This window comes from Lampetra fluviatilis, chromosome 10 (assembly GCF_964198595.1).
Source record: "Lampetra fluviatilis chromosome 10, kcLamFluv1.1, whole genome shotgun sequence".
NCBI classification, from domain to species: Eukaryota; Metazoa; Chordata; class Hyperoartia; order Petromyzontiformes; family Petromyzontidae; genus Lampetra; species Lampetra fluviatilis.
Window position 1 is genome coordinate 4,540,790 of NC_136284.1, and position 20,834 is coordinate 4,561,623.

A 20,834-nucleotide genomic window follows, 5' to 3' on the forward strand; every position below is an offset into this window, starting at 1 on the left:
TGAGAACAGGATATTTCAAGTTCTTTCCATGATTACAGTCACATCCAATAATTAGTATGACCCAATACAATATAACCTTTAATTTTACGTATAAACCTTGGTATACGGGGTGATCCATTTACAAACACCCCACTAAAACGAGATAGACAATACAGCATTACATTGCAATGCCTCTCCACGTTTTCCCACCAATTTCAGTGCAGCACAGTACACTTGTTAAATAGGGTCACTCTTTTTCTCTGTCACATACTGAACCATCGCCTTCGCAATATTCAATCACTTGTTGACAACAAAGAGGTGGGGCTTTAGCAATGAGTGTGGTATCTGTAAAATGATCGCAATGTATATATCTGACCTTTGTGGCCTAGACAACCAAAATGCTGACGGACTAAATATAGTTTTGTTTACGTGGAGAAAGAGAACAGAGTTCTGATTATAATTTACACACACTTTTACCCAAAACGCTCCGCAACTTCGCATAATGTGCACGTTACTTTGTTTACACACAGCACTGTACTATACACGCACGGCCTTTAAAACACACTTGAACAATTTTGACATTGCAAGTGCTTGCGGTGTGTTCAGGCATAGCATACACAATTGTGAAACCCTAAACAAAGGGTAGTAGTGTGTGGCTCTCTACACGGTCTGGTGTACACACGAGGTAAACGTGTTCTATAAATACATCTCTCTCTCGCTCTCTCACCCCCACGAAAAGCCCCCGGTGGCAAGCAGCAGTGGCTTTCTTGCCACGAGCTCCCCTTGCCAGAAACGGGTTCTCATTTCTCAAACTCCACACATACCGCCAGTGCTGCTCACGTCAGGCCACAAGTTCTGAGGACAAACATCACCCGCCTAGGGGGGGGGACGGGGCGGGTTTGCCAAACACAACTTAACAAAAGATCCAGGTAAAGGTGCAGCACTGCAATTGCTCACTCAAGCCACTTAGTAAACTTAACTTTTTATTTTAACAGGTACGGCCCAGTTTGACAAACACTATGCATCCCTCACACCTGTGTTCTTTCCCAGCCTAATATCCCGTGTAACTATTGGAAATATGGTCAGCCTGTCTCTAAAAACAATAAACTACATTTTTTTTTATTTTAGCAGGTAAGGCCCACTGAGCTATACTGTATAGCTCTTTTTCAGAAGCAACCTTGCCACAAACGATAGCTCAATGCAGTTGCTGATCACGTGGGAACTTATAGCAGCCAAATATTCTAAACGCACGTATTCTACATGTGGCGGGGGAAAAAACCTGAGGACCCGGAGAAAAAATCCACGCGGTCATGGGGAGAGAGACACCGCAAACTCCAAATATACAACAGACATCAGGGTCGGGATCGAACCCACGACCTCCTGTATAGCAGGCGAGGTAGTTAACATCTCCTAGCCACCGTGATGACGATGAGAGAGAGAGACACACAAACTCCAAATATACAACAGGCATCAGGGTCGGGATCGAACCCACGACCTCCTGTATAGCAGGCGAGGTAGTCAACATCTCCTAGCCACCACGGCTCCCCTTGCCGGGTGGATGGGCCCCTCTCTCTGTACTGGAAATAGCCCTGAAAAGAGAGTTACTTGGGCTATCATTCCACGCTGGTCAGACGTCTTGGAAGAAATAGGAGTACCCATACTTTACTCCACGACAACGCAGCCTTGTCGATTGACTGTGTTTTATTAATGTACAGTAAGTATACCGTTTATGTAATTAAAATACAATCTAATTAAAACACTGCCGCGCTGTGAGATCGAAGTGTCAACCTCTGGATTGCAAGTCCTGTGTTGCTAACCATCCATCACACCACGGCAGCATTCGTCGTAACAAAAAGTGAAAAATATAAAGTTCAATTCCCTCTATGTTACACACATCGTACGAGCGGAATTGTCACGTTACAATGTTTACCTTGTGTAAGCCAACGTATCTAGTTTTGAGATGTGAATATAATTTTAGAACAAACGTATCCTTATCGAATCACCTACCCCGGCACTAACCACGGGTGGCGAGGTATGGTCATCCAACCCGGCATCACCGACACGGCGTGGCGAGGACGGCCTCATCCAGCAGTGCGATTGGCAAAGTGGCTCTCGGTTTTTAAAGCGTTTAATACCGTACAGTGGAACATACGAGGCCGTGACTAAGGGAATGGTCACTCCGATAATTATCTTTATAGCCAAGTGAAGCTTACACGCCTTTGTCTTAAGGGTTGCAATGGCAGGCAGGTATAACGACAATAAAGTAAAGTGCACAACAATAAGATGAAATTTACAACGTAAAACGGCGAATGTAATGTCTACATTGTGTTCTAGAACGGTGACATGTGGCACAATTATAGTCGGGTATTAACACAGCAGCGCACATCGAGAAATAAAATGTACTGTATATATATTTTATTTGGGCCACAAAAAGGTATGGCTTGCGTAGAAGGCTGATTGGTTTCACTTACGCTGGGTAATTAGGGCAAAACAGCGTATAGTTTTACAATCCTTTAAGTCTTTTGCTAAACTCTTTAGAAGTATATCCCAATCATCAGTGAGTATAGTAATGAATGCACATTTGCCTCCCGTTGAGTGTGACGTTATTGGCGATAGTACGCGGGCTTTGTCCGCTACCTGTTGTTAATGTATAACGTGGGTGTTTAATTCGCAAGACAAACTGTTGGGGCGAGTGCTGTTATGAAGGCCGGCACAGCACGAGAGTGTGGTGGTCAACACCACGACTGGCCGCCTTTGTCTCCACAGTGGCAATGTTAACACGTCGCACAAGGTCCTACCCATGTTACATGCACGAACATAGATTCAGTAATGTATGCACATTACAATGAAAACAACAATGGATAAATTACGTTTCAGTGGTCAGCCAAGTAAAACCCAAACTCGCTTTTTTACTCATTTACCACGAGGTTAGGACAGGATTTTTTTTAAAGTCAGTTGTTAAATGACGAATGTAGATCGCTATTTTTTTGTACTTTATTTGTGCTTATTTTTGTTCGAATTTAACTTTACGAGTGCGTAGTTTAAAATGCACACGCATGTATGTGGATTGTGAGTGCACGCGTAAAAGTTGGCACAAATGTTTTTAACTCATCACACGCGAAGCCGTTATGTATACCTCTGTGCGACACGCACGCACACAACGCATTTACATACACGCACATTTCTGAAAACATCTGCACGCATTCCCATTACTCAACCAGGGATTTTTAAATTATATATTGAAACCACTTTCGCAACATTCATGCAACCCGAACTATGGACCGTATGGTAAAACCGCTTGTAGTCTGCGCTCCTTCAACGGACGAAGAGGAATCGAAACACCCCACGAGCTCTCTCCTGAAGCCTTCTCTACATTGTGTGGGCATCTAGCTCCTAAACTTACTGCTGCCATACGCAAAGAACAGAATAGAATGGCAACAATATGCAACCATTTGATGCACCGGTGCTGTTCTTTAATCTATTACTTAACTACATGTTTAACTTAGTGAGATCAATCCTATCGTGTTTTTTTTTGCAAGTGATAATATTATTACTAAATACAAATTGCTATTGTTACGAGAGATTTGTTTAACATTTAAAATGGTACGTTGGGATAACACAGCCGTGCACATGTTTACCGCTTGTGAATGTCACAAAGGGTGCTACTTCCAGCAAGTTGGATAACTCCCCATGGACGTATTCATCTGCTTCCATAAGCCTTATAACCACACAACACATACATAAAAGTTTAACAAATATGCATTGTCATACAATACTCCGTCAAGTATTTTTTTTATTGGGGGGGGGTTAATTTATATGCTTCATGTTAACCTAGAAATGCATAATTTTTTGTTATCATTTACAAGAAATACATTTGCTTTTTTGGACAAACTAAATCACCTTAAGGCTGGGAATGTTGAAAGAAACACGAGGCAAAAAGATCCGCTTTTTTCTTTTCAAGGCTTCCATTTTATGAATGGAGCCACCCTCCCCCAGTTCCATTTTGTGAATGAACCATCGCCCAGTCTCCTCATTGGCCAGAGTCGCGGCGGTGCCCCCCCCCCACTACAAACCTCCCCCCTCTACCAACCCCAACCCGCGGTTCCCATTGGTCGGCGAAACCCCGCGAGCTCGAATAATTAAATAATTGTATTCGGCGCCCCTGAGCCAATGGGAGGGCTCTGGTGGGGCGGGGCCGTGGGCCGGGGTCCGCGTGCGCGAGGCGCGAGGCGGTCACTCGAGCGCGCGCGCCCGCCTACGGTGGCCACTCAGTGACGCAGCAGTAGCAGCAGGAACAACAACAACAACGACCTACATTGTACAACAATTTTTTATAATAATAATTACTTCAAATACCGACATAGTAATCAGATTGGTATGATTTAACGACGCTGCTTCTTCAACTCGTTAATTCGAGGCGGATAAGCAGCCAGCCAACGCGCAGGTAAGGTTTATGGATGCGTGTCACTCACTCACTCTTGGCTTTTAACTCACAGCAATAATAATAAAACAACGGTGAGGTTATATTCATTCGCTTTGTTGTCAACTAGAAACGGACTGGGTTTGTCTCACGTAGTTTCCACTCGCGGTTTAAAAAAAACTGAACGCTTTACGTTTGCTTAGTAGTGTGTACTACTGTGCGAATGGTGCCTGTTTAGCGGATGCTATTTAACAACGTTGAGCGCCGATCGAGTTGGCTTCGTAGCTGTGTATCGATCCGCTGCTGGATGAGAATCAGAGCGGTGGTGCAGTGCGTAGCGCATTGCGCCGTGAACTCCGTCGGCTACCGGACCCGAGTTCGATTCCTTGCCACGGCTAAGATCGCTGAACCGGTCGAAAGGCTCCGCCCCGCCCTTCAATCCGCAATGACCAGCGTGGTGAAGTATGGTCAAAATAATAGAAATACCATTGGCCCTAAAGGCGTAGGGGACGACATGTACAAAGGGCTGTACATCATAAATATGACTTTCATAAAGTTTTTGCCAATCAAAATCGCATATATCAATGTTTAATACTAATGCATAGGACAAGTGAATGCAATATATAATTATTGTACAAAGGTGTACATGCTAATTAAAATATTTATAAAAGTTAAAGGGTCAAAACTTAAAATTAAAAAACCATAAACAAAAAAAAGCGTACATCACAACCATCGGTAAAGTATGTCATATCATCATAACGGTAATGAAGGACTTTTGCGCAAACCATTGGTGCAGTGACGCAGTTGTTAATGCACTGCACTACCAACCCCCAGCTGACCCGAGTTCGATTCGTGGCTAGGGCCAACATCAGTGAAGAGTCATGTCCCACCACCCCCCTTTCACCAACCCACACCCACCAGCGTGGTGAAGTATGGTCAAAGAACCCTAATGACAGACGGCGCGTGGAAGGTGTCTTCTCATCCCGCAGTGGATTGACAATTGGATATAAGAAAGCCGTGCGAAGTAACTTTGAAATCATGCCAGACTGGCACACTGATGGATGTGTCACGTCCACTATAACGGTGTTTACTAAAGTAACCACTGTAACATTGCCAGTGTTCCTGCTTGCTGTGGGATGTGTTTAGCTGTTGATATGATTGGCGTCTTTTGCTGCTGTTTTGATGTGTGCAGCTGCTGCTGTTTTATGTTGTGGTGGTGTTTTTGGGGGGTTATTTTGATGGTAGAGTTACTGTTTATCTGCCATTTCTGGTGTTGCTGATTTTGTTTACGCTGTAAGAGTTCGGTTCGTTGTTGATGGCGTTGGTGTTAATGCTGTTTGTTTGTTAAGTTGGGAGTAGAGTTGATGTTCATCTTATATAAGTGGTAAAATTACCATCGCTGTTTTACGTTTTACTAATTGGGGTACTGGACGTTTATATTGTTGCTTATACTTTAGCCGGTGGTGCTGTTGTAAAAGTTACTGACATGATCGGCGTGATTATCATTTTTTGGGCGATATAAAGTTGCGAGTATCAGTATGATTGCGCTGGTGGTGGAGTTGTTGTTGTTGCGGGTACTGGTTTGCCTTTCTCTTCTTTAGCTGCCCGTCTTGAGCAGCAGTATTGTGAGTTTTCTCTCCGTGTGTCTTGAAACTTGACGTTGTGCCGAGCCCGGGGCAGTTACTCCGAGGTTGTGCGGGCGGGCGGGCGGGCGGGGCCACGTGTTGTGGTTGGGGTTTTTTTGTGAATGGAGCTCCAGTGCGACTCCACTCGCCCATTCACAAACCTCGCATTGGCTTCGCTCACTTACAGCTCAGCGTTGTGAGTTTTGTGCGTCAGTGCGTGCGTGTGTGTTGCAGAGACTTGGGGTGGAGGGGGGGTGGAGAGATTCTGAGGTGGGGGGAGGAGGAGGAGGAGTGCGGGGTGGTGGGGGATTTTTTTTTGCCTTAGGTTTCATCAGCTTGTCCTTCGTGGGGGAAGGGCAGGGTTACTCGAGCTTTGAGAGCAAGGAGAAAAGGAGCATTACAACCTCCGCTATCGAACTGCGGTCTGCCTTTGCCTGGGTTGCCTACTCAGCCAGCCGCTGGCTCCTGCTACGCACTGTAAATCTCACGCGCTTTTATCCGCAAGCCCTTTTTGTGGAGACTCAACATTCGTTTATTCCTCGTCGTCTAATTACGTTACGCGCTTTGCGCCAAACTTGGCCCACTAAACGAGTCGGGGTTTCGTTTTGCGCGCTCTTGGTCGCCGTTTCTCACAAGGGTCTCATACTCTCTCACCCACGACTTTTCTTTCCCCCCCCCTACCACTTTCCAACTTCTACTCTCCATCACTTTATACTCTACTGAAAATGTCATCTTCAATTCTTCCAAAACTTCTATAAAACCTAACCTTTCTCTGCCGATTATTATCCACTCTTGCTGGCATGCTCGCCATCTCCTCGCCAGCTATTTTCCCGTTCCTTATCTTCCTCCTTCATCTCCGCTTCTGATATCCCCCCCCTCTCTCCTGCTCTCCCCGCCTCCACTCCTTTCCCCATCTCCTACCCCTTCAACATCACCACCTCCTCCCCCTGTTGCTTGCACCTCCTCCTCTGGCCACACATAGGAGGACCTGCCGTGGCGTCACATCAAAAGGGGCTTCCAGACGAGCATGGAGACCATCTACGACCAGGAGGTCCCCTACGCGAACACAACGGTGCGTTGGCCACCGCGCGCGGGTAACCTGGATTAGCGGCATACGTTGGATAGCGTGGCTAGTTTTTTTCTTTTATGAATTTGGGCGCCCCGACTTCTGGAGAGGTTGGGGTTTTGCGGACCTGCTCCGAGCGACGGTAATGATTTAGGTGGGTAGGTTATTCTCTGGTTTTAATTACCGAGCGTGCTGTATTAAAAGGTCCTTCATTGTTTTAGGGCACGGAGAACGAATTAAGGGGCTGGCACTACGCCCACGACTCAGAAGAAAATGCGCATGGAAATCCGAGCGCCTATTTTTTTTTCCGAATGCTCAAGATGCCCTAAATTGTTACATTATACCGCGATAATTATTTTTAGTTCGATGTGCTCGTTATTGGATCAAATGAAGACGTTTTTTCATGGTAGTTTAATTTTTTTTAACGCAAGTACACCAGTGCATGAATGCAATGGCACTTTGCCGCTGTGTCCAAGTGGGCCCAGTGTGTAGTGAGGTCTACACAGAGTGCACGGGAAATTCCTTAAGGGCGATGAAATGGACTGCGCGCCTTCCGTGCCGAATTCTCAGAGCCAAGAGGGTGGAGGAGCTCAGCGCCTAGTCGTGGAGCGCAAGAGGAAGTGTATGGATCTCGATGAAGACCTGGCTCAAGACACTGAAGGTTTGGAATGCAGCGTAGATTAATATTATTATCTGTTGTGTTTTTTGGCTTGCGCCGCATGACATCATGCCGAACGACATGCAGCAAAACCAGAACATGCATCGGAGCGCTATATATGTTACGTCCGCGACAAAACCTCGACATGGTATCTTTTTTGCTGTTAATAGTGCAACGCAAGCAAGTTTTGTCAACAAATATGAAACCTGTTGACTTGATGTATATTTTAATAATTATTTTCACTGTCTGTCTCCACAGATCTCTTTCTTACTCTGAGCCAACTGCAGGAAGCCTGGCTGGTGGAGGGTGAGTGAGCCATTTACTTCTACTGAATCAGACGTCTCTCTCATTGGTGAATGGGATCGGGTGTTAAAATCTTTTTAGAATAAAACTTGTTATCCATGAATATCAATTAATGTGAAACTGCAAGTGTATGTTTTGGTATCGTTTGAATTCACCATGCGATAGTTGGTGAACCATACGGGTGTATGTATGTACTATGTTGAACTTCATTCGCATCGTCCATAATCAAGCGTTGCTAATCGGAGGTGCGGGGGGGGGTGGTAAGGACAACAAGATCTAAACATCAACAAGCAGTTCTTCTAAAGAGATGACTTTTCAAAACTCTGGCGCGTGCTGGCGTTACCGGCCCTGTTGTTGGGAGTTTCGCTATAAATCACCACCGACTTGATGATAGGTGATGCCTGACAGGGAGGTGGGGGGGGGAGTGCAGACGAGGAGGTGTTTGACAGCCGGGGCTGTTGAGACTCGCTCAGGCTGGTGGTGGGGGTGGGGGTGCTGCTGGTAGGGAGGAGGAGGAGGAGTGGGGCTTCTCTGTGGGACCAGCGCAGACGATCTCGTCTGCGTCCTGTTATTTGTGTGTGTATGTGATGACAAAGTAGAGTGCACTGAGATTTATTTTATTTGCCAAACATTTCTGCCAAGTTAAACTCACCTTCCAGCCGAGTTCAACGGCTTTTTCGCATGTCTCATTCTCTTATTCTGTACGAGAATGTGTAATGTGTACGTACGCATTTATGTATGAATGTGTTAGGCTTTATGTGAAATGTGTGTGTGCGTGCTAAGGTTTGATTTGTTGAAGCCGTGTCACTATGTACTTTAATCTATTGTGTTTTTGCCGGAAGTTGCTTTGTGTTTAAAAGACGGTGCTAGAATAAGTTTATGCAAAGTACATTACAGAATAAAATATATAGTGGAAGAGAAGACATCCACCCACGTGTAACATTTGATACCGAAATATATACAAAATTAATCCCTAGTTCTGCTTTACATCTGTCTGGTTTAAGTATACACTAATTATTAGAGTACAAAGATGTATAAATCAAATGTGATGTTTGATATAAATATTATGTAGTGTGCACTTTTTGTATTTAGCATGAGAAGATTGTGTATTTGTAAGTCACAGAAATGGCTTTTTTTAACAGTCATTGTTCTTATTTTACAGCCAAGGTTCCTGATGAGGAGGAACCGTTCATGCTGGATTTCTCATCAGAAAATTGTAAGTTAACCCCCTTTACTTCAAATTTTTTTTAAAATGTAGGCATGTGTCTTATTAAACAAAAAAAAAACTTGGCGCTCTGTGGGCTAAAGGTAGTAATTATAGACCGCAGACTTGATAATAACAGGTTGAGAATGTACGGTGCTAATTGTAGCCAATGATGTTGAAGCCTGTTAACTGATGGTCTGTTATATGCTTATTTGTAACAGTAGGAATTATTGAAGAGCTAACGCTCTGATTTGCGTCTCTGTATTTGTTGACTTTCTAGATGCTTTTTTTGGTTTAAATATTTAGAATTATATTTACGTTAATACGGTACACACCGATGTATTTTGAGGGCAGTCGCTGCTCGTAACGCATTTACATTGGCTCGTTTCGTTGTCCACGGTTATCTGTTGTTTACAACAAGGGTAACGCTTAAACGTTAAAGCAACAACGAAAAAAAATACAAGGCATGTATTTAAACTAAAACGTATGAACGTTGACATTGTTAGTAAATAAAGCTCGCATACCGAGAGACCGAAGGTATCTTGCACAGTAAGCCACCGTGGAGGGCCCCGTCGCTCCCATCACTCGGACGAGAGCGTTTTTTGGTGGAGAGTGGTTAAGAGATTAAGGCGCCCACACTCTCGTTATTGAACCAACTCCGTCGAGCTGTCTCGCAGTGTTTGTCCAGCTCGGGTTTTTTTTTTCGGAAGTCGCGCAACCGGTCTCGTCCGAGCGTCGGCGTTCAACTTGAGCGGATTTTTCATTCGCGTCTGTGGTAGCGTCGCTCGAGGCCTCCCACCCACCACTCATTGTTTCTCGAATAACTAAAAACGCCACTTGTAATGCTCGCAACTCTGCGCTCGTGCGCGTCGGTCGGCGTGCAACTTTACAGACTTTTGCTAAGTGCCTTTCGGCTTAGGGGAGCGAGATGGAACATCCCATTCCACTTAGGCAATTAGCAACGTGAATAATCTAAGGGATTTTTGGGGGGTGCCAGTAGTATACATTGAGATGTATGATGATCTAGATCAAAGAGATTATAATGATCGCTTCTTCGGTTTATCAAATCGGGATACTTTTGATGGATTTTAAAAAATTGCAAATTGCATAACAGGGCAGCTTTTGTGATAATCGATGTGGCAACCAGCAAAATGGAACCGTGGTCATTATCGCTGGATTTCGCTTTATGAAAAAGAGTAGGGCATTGCAGAAGATTTGAGAGATAACGAAAAAATTCATGAATTAGATATTAAGACATTTTATAGCAAAGCTGACTCGGTCACTGAGTTGTAGTCGTTAATCACTGCGGGGCTCTACGTTGGCTGTACAGAGCCGTATATTGTGCTGCACAAAGAAGTCGGTGGTTGCATAACAGGTCAAGGGTTTTGTACGGACGCCATTCACTGCTGACCGCTCAAAAGCGCGCGATGAGGTCACGAGTACTGTACGGTTAGGGCACTCGTAATTCTGTTAGAAGATCAAGCGTACAGCAGTGCAGAGGTGTTAGCTGCTCGAGAACATCACTCGCATACGAGTTTGGCAGCGGAATAAAACATTCCGTAGTGATAAAACAGCAGGTGCGGGGGGGCAGCATTTACCTTACACAGTGTGCAGAGTTAAAATTTGTTTAAATTATTGGTTCACATCGGGGCTTTCAATGGTCACACGCTAGACGCGGGGGGGGGGAGTCACCTTTGCAAACAGAGATTGTTGCATTTATTGATGCGTTGCCATTTCGCTTCAGTAGCTGCCCGCTTAATGCCATCTCGTGCCAAACACTGTACTGGGGGAAGTGCTGGGTCACTGGCTGTCACTGCAGATTAACTTTGACGCAGTGGTGTGCCCTCTTTGAGTGTTTTCCCAGGTGAAAGATTTAGTGCAGGGCTAATCTGCAACAAATGGTTGCATCATGCCCATATATACACACACATATATGTGAAACTGATGTTTTGCAATGATTTTTGTACCGTCAAGATGTTAAGACTTTTGGCAAAAGTTAAAATGGTAAAAGGGTGTGATTTAACATTCGGCTATAGACTGTTTTGTTACATTATGCATCGTATGGCTCTGCAAAATTGAGTGCGTAGAAGCTTGCCACAGTATTTGCTAATATTCTATTAACCTGAATTGCAATGTGGGGATACTGGTGTCGCTTCTAGTAGTTCTTAACAGAGCACTATTGTTGTGAAATTTGACTCGAAGACAAACACATTGCTTGCATTTCACCCACCGAGCACCTGTCTGAAAACAATGTGGAATTTGTGACATTTGGTGTAGTTTAGAAATATGTTTCTCATTTTTTTCCCATCATTGTTATTTTTAATGCACACATTCTCAACACAAGGTCTCAATGATCCAACCGTCAGAAACACACAAAGTACATGTTGTGAATCGGTGACTTTGCTTTGCCGGACATTGAATTTAATATCACTGAACGTGATCGCTGTCACTTTTAAGTTGTTTGATTACTTCAAAAGTAATATCACATGTACCTTAGCTCTCAAATGAAGCAGCCACTGGTTTTTAAAGTCCGTACTGTAGCAGTGAAAGCTCCTCGTCTTCTTTTGGAATGAAAAATGGAACCTGGCTATTATGGTCCCTATGAACCAGTATGACGTATCTTCAAAAAACTCAATCTCACGCAGTTGCAAGAATATGCAATTCAAGATTAACTTCGCAATAGCACTTTATATTTTAGTTTAACGCGATACCAACATACCCTACTGACAAAAATAGTTTCAACTTTACTATGAAGCACTATTTATTATTCTATTTATAACTTGAAATGTAAGTTTCAAAAATGCTGCTTGGCAAAGTAGTTCAAAATGTATTGCAACTGCACTATGTTAACTAAACATGTAATTTACTATGTTTTGTCATGTTTATTAACACACGCAGAATATATGTTGCCTTGGCTTTGATGACATAACAATGCCACCAGCAAGGTAAACAATTGGCATTGTGCTTTGGTTTTGAATTAGTCACCATACTTTAAGGAAAAAGGACATTAAAAAATATATCGTGTGCTGCATTAACGTACGTAATTTAATTATTGACTTTGACTAATTAAGCTACTGCTTAATTAAACATCGAGCTCCACTGCCAGCACAATATGACAGGGAAGGGGTGGGACACACACAAAGGCCATTAGCCTCATCTGGCCAATTGTGTCGAGTGTTAGCCGTCCGAAGATATTTCACAAACACTGCCGCGGCTCACATCGGTTGACGTCCCTTCGTTGTCTCCCAGTGGCATTCCACGCCCCTGTGAAGATCAAGAAGGAGGGCCGAGGCACGTGCCTGCAGGCGTCCACGTGCGCGCAGGAGCACATGCAGGGCCTGCTGTCCGCTGCGCCCTGCCACTCCAGTCCCGGGTGAGTGGCGCCTCGTGTGCACCTTGGGGGATGCTGCTTTGGCTCAGCGTTTTTTTTCGACGTCGGTATTTCGTATAACCCTGCCAATCGCACCTCCAATCACAATCAGCACGGTTGGCTACGTACGGTGCGAAAAAAATGTAACGTGCATTTCTGCGCGCATCGGGGTGTTCGTTCGCCTGTTTGTCATGACATGAATGTTGGAGGGAGGCAATAGGATTGAGTCATCATTTGATTTACTGATCATCGTACATTCATTTACTCGACAAATGAAATAATATGGAAATAGTTGCGGAAAAAAAAGCCTCGGCTCTGTTCCCACATCTGCCACTGGCCGTTTGCGTGGATGGGCGTAACCTGACAATGTCATTGACATCATCAGCCTTGTCACCGAGAGTGGCTTTTATGGGGTTTCCTGCCTTTGAGAGGCAGGATGTCGAGGGACAGCTGCCATTTTTAAAAGGGGCCTAAGTAATTGACCACAAAAAAAGTAATCAAGTACAATTTTGGTTTGTTCATCGAATTTATATTCAAAAACACATCTGTGATCACATTGAGTTAAAATAAAAGCATAAAAATAACAAACCATGACTAACACAATGTGGGAAGGCCTTAATTCAGCAGTGGATTGACAAATCGTTTGTGAATAATTATTAACGTTTTGTCTTGCTTGTCTTCCAGTGGCTACTCTCTGAAGAGGGATGGGGTGCTCAGTGTGAGTGGCAGCCCTTCGCCCTCCTGTACAACGCCCGTGTCATCACTCCAGCAACAGCAGCAACAGCACCAGCAGCAACACCAGCAGCAACACCAGCAGCAGCCGTGCAGCAGCAGCTCGGCACCGTGCTCGCGCCTCATGCCCAGCCCGGCACCCTCGCACACCGTCGCGGGGCCCTTTTCAACCCCGTACCCCACCACGGCCCCTTCTCCTGCCGATGTCAGCGGCTACAATGACAGCAGGTTGGCACGCGTCCGCCAGAAGCCCTGTGGTGCAATTAAAGCGGAACTGCGGTGGAATCGCCAATCTAGCAGATATTAGCCAGTCAAATGAAGGGGGCGTGTCGCATCATTACTCAATACATGGATCTATTGGCGATGAATCGACACAGCGATTAACCCCCACACTATGATTAACCCGGTATTTTTAAGTTAGTTTATTATGGATCGACTGAGCAGAATCGATACAATTCATCTCAATTCACGTTCCACAATACCAAATATGGGGAATGCCACGCCTATTTCTCTGATTGGTGATTTCGTCGGGTGTACGATTTTATCTCATTACAGTGCCCCGTCATTCATTCTCCGTTACGATCTCTTCAAACATTTCCCTGTGACTCGCTATTTCCAAGCGTCTGGCCCACATCGATTTTGAGATTGTGAATAAGTAGCGCCAGCGTCTATGCTAATCGTATAACATAGTGTGATCATATATGTAAATGTGGAGGTGAAGAAAATTAGACATAACAAATGTCGATAATATTTGTACTTTCCCCCTTGTATCTCAGTCTTATCTTATGTATGGAAATGCTTAGAGTAGCAAATCACTTATTGGCCAGCATTCCAAAGTACTCAATGGTTTTCTTGATTTCCATCACATTACTGAAATGAACTGCTGTACTATTAACACCCATCATTCGTATCTCAATCAACCACCACCATCATCATCATTAGCCATTACCAATCCACTGCTGGAGGAAAGCCTCCCAAAGCCGTCACCATCTCTCCATGGTCCTGCGTTGTAACAATCCACCTAGCACCTCCATCTCTATGGTGAAGTCCTCTTGGACAACCTGCCCTCGTTTAGCTGCCACTCCTTTGGCAAATTGTCTCACCCACCGGCCATCATTCCTTGTAGCGAGCGACGTGTTCTTCCCAATCCCACTCACTTTTTTTATTGAGGCAATGCGCGGGTCCGTTACATCACGTTGTGACGTACATGCACACCGTCAACATCAACTAAACCGGTTATAAAAAGAAGGGGATAAAAAGATGGGGAGCCCTGCTCACTTTTCTTAATAGCAACGATTCAGTCGTTATCATATCATGACCGATATTTAGCTGCACTCTGATTTCTCTGCGTCTGAGCCAAGTGTAATTTTTTTCTTTTTTTTCTTCGACCACAGGTTTCAGCGGCATCTGTCGGAGCCGTGCTCTCCGTATCCCCCCTCTCAGCACATGTCTCGCCCAGGCTGCATCCCCTTCCACCGCCAAGCCTCCGAGCCGCTCATGGCCCCTTTCCCCCCTCCGCCGGGACCTCCGGGAGGCATCAAGCAAGAGTACACGGGGCCCATGGGGTACCCGGGCGAGGATGCCTACCCTGGCCACCTGGGCCAGCGTTCGCATGGGCCACAGCCGCCCCAGACGCATGTCATGCACGGCAACATGGGGAGGCCAGAATTTCGTCCCCCACCCCACATGGTGCAGGAGCGGTCAGACTGCCCTTACCAAACGGGTGAGGTTTGCCAGAGCTCTTGCGTTTTGTTTATATTCGCGTACTTTTTTTGCATAAACAGTTTACTTCACCATCAAGACTGACACAAAGAAAGTAATTATTTTAGTTTACAGATTTGTTAGATAGTGCATTAACGTGTAAACAAATATTTGGTACCGTAATGTAATGTTTCGCGTAAAAATTGCAGCTTGCTCGTAGAATGCCGTTGTGCATTCTGTGTATATTACAGATTGCGCGTATAAACAGGTTTTATTTTATAGTTAATTTTAATCTTTAACTTAAATTGATATACCGTCATAATATGGGTAGTAAGTATTAAATAACAGTAAATCTAATTTTTCATATCTACAGATCTTAACAAAAATGTACAGTACTTTGAATGGGATTTTTTTCAAGGGAAAACTAATTAGCAATGCACTTAATTGCAGAGGAAAGGGTGGATCTGCAGATTGTGTACGGGTGATTTAACAGAATATAAACACTATGGATTCAAGCCGAATTCGAGATTAAACCAATTTCTGTACTTGTATTTTATTAATTACGAAGTTCTCACAACGATCTTGATCGAAGCCTCTGTGGTACTTTCATGATAATCCAATTCTCTCGCTTGAAAACTGAAGAGAGATCGTCCAGGGAATCTGTCTGAAATATCCACAAATAAATTGAACCTTGGATTTTGCCCCTGCAGTAATGGAGGGTGTCTGCGGTTCGGCCCCAGTGAAATTGTCCCCCCATCACATTGATCTAACGTGGCCTTGAATCCATCTTACAAGACCTTGTCCATAAGAATCATTTCTATATCATCCTCGGCCGTAAAGGTTTTGTGATGCCTTCAATACAAATACCCTTTTATGCAATTATTTTAGCATTGAAATATTGCTCTTGTTTGTGACCCACGGGATGAGATTTTTTTTTAAGGTTTTCAAATACTTAGACAAGATATATAGAATGATTTCCGAATTAAACGATACCATTTTAAAGGTGAAAATTATTAGATGGACCTTGAGTGTTAATGGTTATACTTTACCATCTAACGTGCAACATTTCTATTACATTATCCCGTATTGTTCACTTTAAAAATGTTAATTTATATGGAGAATACATTAACAGCTATTTTGTAAACTTTTTTCATGATCTTGCTGACGTACTAAGTTGTTGTTTTTTTTTGCTCTAGATATGCCCACCGGGCAATCCATGTACATGAATGGAGAAGGCTATTCGTCATCACATAATGAAGGTTGGTATTTAAACACCGAACTGATTCGTTACAAAAAATGCGTATCCCTTTGCTAAAAATCTATCGATAATAATCGTAAATGCAACAGTAGAGTCCAATGTACACATTAATGAACAATACATACACGTGTGTGAAACTACATGTCAGTATGTTCCACGTGATTGTGTATGCACCTTTATATTTTTGGAAAACACAAAACACTCCAGATGCTCATCAAAGTATGTATTGTTTCCTTCCTGGGTACGTGCTGCTACATTTGTGGTTCCAAGAACAGTGGGTTTATTTTCAGTTTGGAAAGAGTGTTCCACTCAATTAACACCTATCCCCACTTAGTAACGACCCACATTTATAATTATTTTATCTAAACATGCTAAATCTTTCTATTTTTGGTTTTATAAGTAGCAACTTAAATATTCAGTTTATCATTTAAATGTAATTCCCAGGACTTGGCTAATTAAGCTGTTAAATGGCACGATTTGTTTAGTTAATCATTTGGGCAAATTTATTTTTCATGGGGCATTGGCACATTGGTCAAGGAACCCAGCGACCTCTAAGTTATATTCCTGGCAACGAGTAACGTCGGTGGCGAATGAACCGGTCCCCGTTCCCCTCCCTTCCATAACCACCACCGATGAGCGTGATGAAGTATGGTCAAAAAAACTGCCCCTATGACCGAAACAGCATGGTGCAAGAGACTGCATTTTCTTGCAGCAAGGACTGCAAATACATTTCCTTCCCAATGTATTTGTGCGTGGTCGCCCGCAGGTGATGTAAGCGGATACAGAAGCGTGCCGCCCCCCATGTACCAGCGCCGTGGCTCGCTGCAGCTGTGGCAGTTCCTGGTGGCGCTATTGGAGGACCCTGTACACGCCGGCACCATCGTGTGGACGGGGCGTGGTATGGAGTTCAAACTCCTCGACCCTGAAGAGGTCAGTTGCTGTGCCTCAGCTGTCAGCACGGAATACTGTTGAGACAAATGGTCAGACCCGTGGGCTCTTTGTTGTACATTTTATATCATGGTCACATTTGACTAATCGCCCAGAATTCACCAAATTGCAGTAGATAAGCAGTCTTGAGCCTGCGTATTGCTTGGTTGGGTGACCGCCGTGCACAAACATGTTGTCAGAGGGCTGTAAGGTTTGCATGGTGGGGGCAGTGGTGCAAAATCAGTTGTCTGTCTTTGTGCTTCTCTATGCTCACCCACCTGCGAACAGACTCGGCATTGACCAGTGTGGAGAAGGACCATCAAACAAACCATCACATGGCATGGGGAGGCCCTCATCCAGCAGTGGATTGATAAAAAATAAAGGGCTGTACATGTTTCGGTGGGTCTGAAATTGGCAAAATTCGCCTCTGGCCGTGTCAGAGAGTTCTCTTCATTGACCTTTCGATTTTCTTTTCCATGACACTGGGGCTAATACCGTTACGAGCAGTAAATATTTCATCTTCCCCTTTAAGCTAAGCATTGTCCCATTGGTTCCATTGCACTGCAGGTGGCACGGCTTTGGGGAATCCAGAAGAACAGGCCAGCCATGAATTACGACAAGCTGAGTCGCTCCCTGCGATACTACTATGAGAAGGGCATCATGCAGAAGGTCAGCAATGTTCCCTCATCGTTTTACAAACTCGTGTAGGACTATCCCAGAACACACAATCTGGGTGTGCAACTGCAAGATAAGAGCTATGGTGCAAGGATACATATCCAACTGTCACATATCCACCCTCACCAATTAACCACCCACATTGCAATATTTGTGCATAGCATAACTAATTTTCTATAGATGTTGACAAATCCCCACCTTTCTAATCCACCTATGTATGCTTTAGTTCCCAGAAAGTTGAATATGCAACGTACTGTATATGTCTTTTTAGTTTAACAGAATATCGTGGTCAATGTGGCATTCAGTACAAGACACAATTGTATATTATTATATAAGAATAAAAAAATAAAAGTATTTATTGTGTGCTAATCAACTCTGCCACCAGCTATAGAGTGTGGTCTCGTCTAGAGCGATCTGATTATTTAAGTAATCGATTACTCAAGCAGTCGGATAACACAAAAATAATCAGGAAAACCAATGACACCTCAGGCCCCACGTGCGACCGGATCGGACGTGATAGTTTGGGCTTTGCCACATTAACACGATAAACGCTCAGCACGGTCTGTAGGTGGTTTCCTGCCTTTCGGGAAGGCCGGATGTGGGGGGGGGGGCTTCCAATTTATTAAAGAGGCCCCCTCCCGAGTACTTGACCACAACAAGAAACTTGAGCTGTTTCCTGTTGCACTAATCAACTCAACTTCCATCGTGTCCCACCTCTGATCCCGCGTCGCTCTGCGGTCGGGCAGGTGGCAGGCGAGCGGTACGTGTACCGCTTCGTGTGCGACCCCGAGGTGGTCTTCTCCCTCGCCTTCCCGGACAGCCAGCGCGCCGTGGTGAAGACGGAGCGCCGCCGGGCCCCGCCAGCCGAGGGCAGCGCCCCTCCCCACGTGCACTTCAACTCCCACGAGCATGCCGAGGTCACCTACAGGGACACCGGCGTCTACTGAGTGTACCCCCCCCCCCCCCATAAAAGCTGGAACGCCGAAGACTTCTTGTGACCTCCGTCTTAAAAGCTGCCTAGCAATATGCCTACACCACGGTAGAGCCAGGGCTTCATTTTTCCCCAGTTCTTTCTGGGTGAGTATATACCTATATAGCAGCTCTGGCTGTGGCTCATTCACGTGGCCAGCCCACCCACCCATCCCAAAGCCCTGGTCTATGGGCAACCCCAAAAAATATATTTGGTGAGAAATTAAGCCCCGAGTAGAACGTTGTGGGCATTCTCGAACGTGTGACTACGAAGATGGAGAATCGGGCGTTCTTTACAGCTCGTCTCCTCGGTGCATGTTTTGCAACAACAAAAGAGTTCCCATGTGGATGCGTGTCACCGCTGTGGCTGACGGAACTGTTATTGCTATCCCATTGTACTCGGACAGAGCGTATGCTCACTCGCGGTTTATGTACCACTTAGTACGCAAAAAACACATAAGTAAAAGCTGATGACAATCATTTGATTTGTTGGTATTTGTACATACATTCAAAGTAATTTTAACACGACGCAAACTATGGTATATACGGTATGTTTTGTTATATTATCATTTACAAGTTTATTTTTGGGAAGGATTAAGTTCAATGTATTATAGAAAAGATGTTCTGTAATAGGATTTGATGAATGCGGCTTTCCCAAATCCCTGGGTAGCTTGCTGACCTCGTGCGGAATATAATTTTGTTTGTACAACGCAAACGCATCCCAGCGTTAAGATATTAAGAAGCCGTTTGCAAACGGTGCTGTAAAGGGATGGAGGAAGGTTGGCCAACTGTTGCAATTCAGCGTTGTTGGTTTAGAGGGCAGTTATACCCTGCTCATTCTCTTCAGCATGCTAACACTTGTCATTTCACCAGACAATTGTATGCATTCTTCTTCTTTGCGTATGGGCACACGTAGAGTTAGTTTTGTCAATCCACTGCCAGATGAGGGCCTCCCCTACACTGCCGGGCTTCTTTTGTCAAACGTGGGTCGCCGACCACGCTGGTCAGCGTGGGTCAGTGAAGGCAGGAATCATAGATTTAGGAGCATAGTACAGTGCAACAATTGATTTGTCGGCATTGACCTCTGCTGCCAATGCAGCCCTGCAGCGGCTTTACATCCACGTAATATCTGGGCTCAATCCGACTTGGCGCTCGAGATCTAAATGAGATCAGGTGCATTCTGGGTGATTTGATCAAACAACGGTACCTTTTTTTATTCATATACAAATAATGAAATTAGAAGTGTTGTTAACATGGCCTGACCTGCATACATTCGGAGGTACAACGCATTTATGGGATATTTGTAACTTTTTTAAAGAGTGTTTTTGTAATTTTGTATGTACTGAAAGAGTATTTTTTTTCCTCGTATCTAAAAATATGTGTGGTACAGAGTATTAAACTCGTGGTTATGCACATTATTACTCTTCTGCTGCAGGTTGTAAGTTCTTGCAAAAAATTGCCTAGGAGGATTGTATGCACCTGAGAAATGTAGTACAGTACAAATGTTTCTGAAATTACATAGTAAAAAAAATACCGACTTTTTCGCCGACATGTATACCAAATGTCTGTGTTAAAAGCTATGGTATCGTCATTTAAAAGCTGTTCACGTTCAGAACAGCTGGAGTTAAATTGTCAAACCTTGTACATAGACACTGTATACTGACACGAAAGCTTTTACAAGATAAATGTAACATTTCTCTGTGAACTTGTTCTCACCCTTCGGATGTTGTTTATACGGTGCTTTTGTTTTACAATAAAACTCAAAAATGACATTAATACAAGTCTCGACGTATTTAACGGGCTCGTGTTCAAGGAGCGATATCCCAAAGACCGTTTTTGTGTTTATTTTTAAAGGCCAGTCTTAGGAAATGGTGCCCACTTTGTGCTGTTTAAACAATTACAGTACTGTGGGTTGTAATTGTAGATCCCCTCCGCCCCAAGGCCAGG

The 20,834-nt window shown here is 44.3% G+C and overlaps 1 protein-coding gene across 3 annotated transcripts; it reads left to right on the plus strand.

Annotated features, from left to right (window-relative positions):
* The first annotated feature begins 4,094 nt into the window (after positions 1 to 4,094).
* On the plus strand, positions 4,095 to 20,619 carry LOC144934446 (ETS translocation variant 1-like). Of its 3 annotated transcripts, none has more exons than XM_078860199.1 (12): positions 4,095 to 4,423; positions 7,007 to 7,096; positions 7,661 to 7,751; positions 8,007 to 8,054; positions 9,214 to 9,267; positions 12,505 to 12,628; positions 13,310 to 13,585; positions 14,752 to 15,080; positions 16,255 to 16,317; positions 17,083 to 17,246; positions 17,811 to 17,912; positions 18,665 to 20,619. In XM_078860199.1, the coding sequence occupies exons 2-12, from the start codon at positions 7,052 to 7,054 to the stop codon at positions 18,863 to 18,865; spliced, it is 1,497 nt and encodes a 498-aa protein (XP_078716325.1). In that variant the 5' UTR covers positions 4,095 to 4,423; positions 7,007 to 7,051; the 3' UTR covers positions 18,866 to 20,619. The 3 variants fall into 3 exon arrangements, with proteins under 3 accessions (XP_078716325.1, XP_078716326.1, XP_078716327.1); XM_078860200.1 differs by lacking the exon at positions 4,095 to 4,423 and adding an exon at positions 6,338 to 6,501 and having other exon boundaries at positions 6,847 to 7,096; XM_078860201.1 differs by lacking the exon at positions 4,095 to 4,423 and adding an exon at positions 6,338 to 6,501.
* The last annotated feature ends 215 nt before the right edge of the window (positions 20,620 to 20,834 follow it).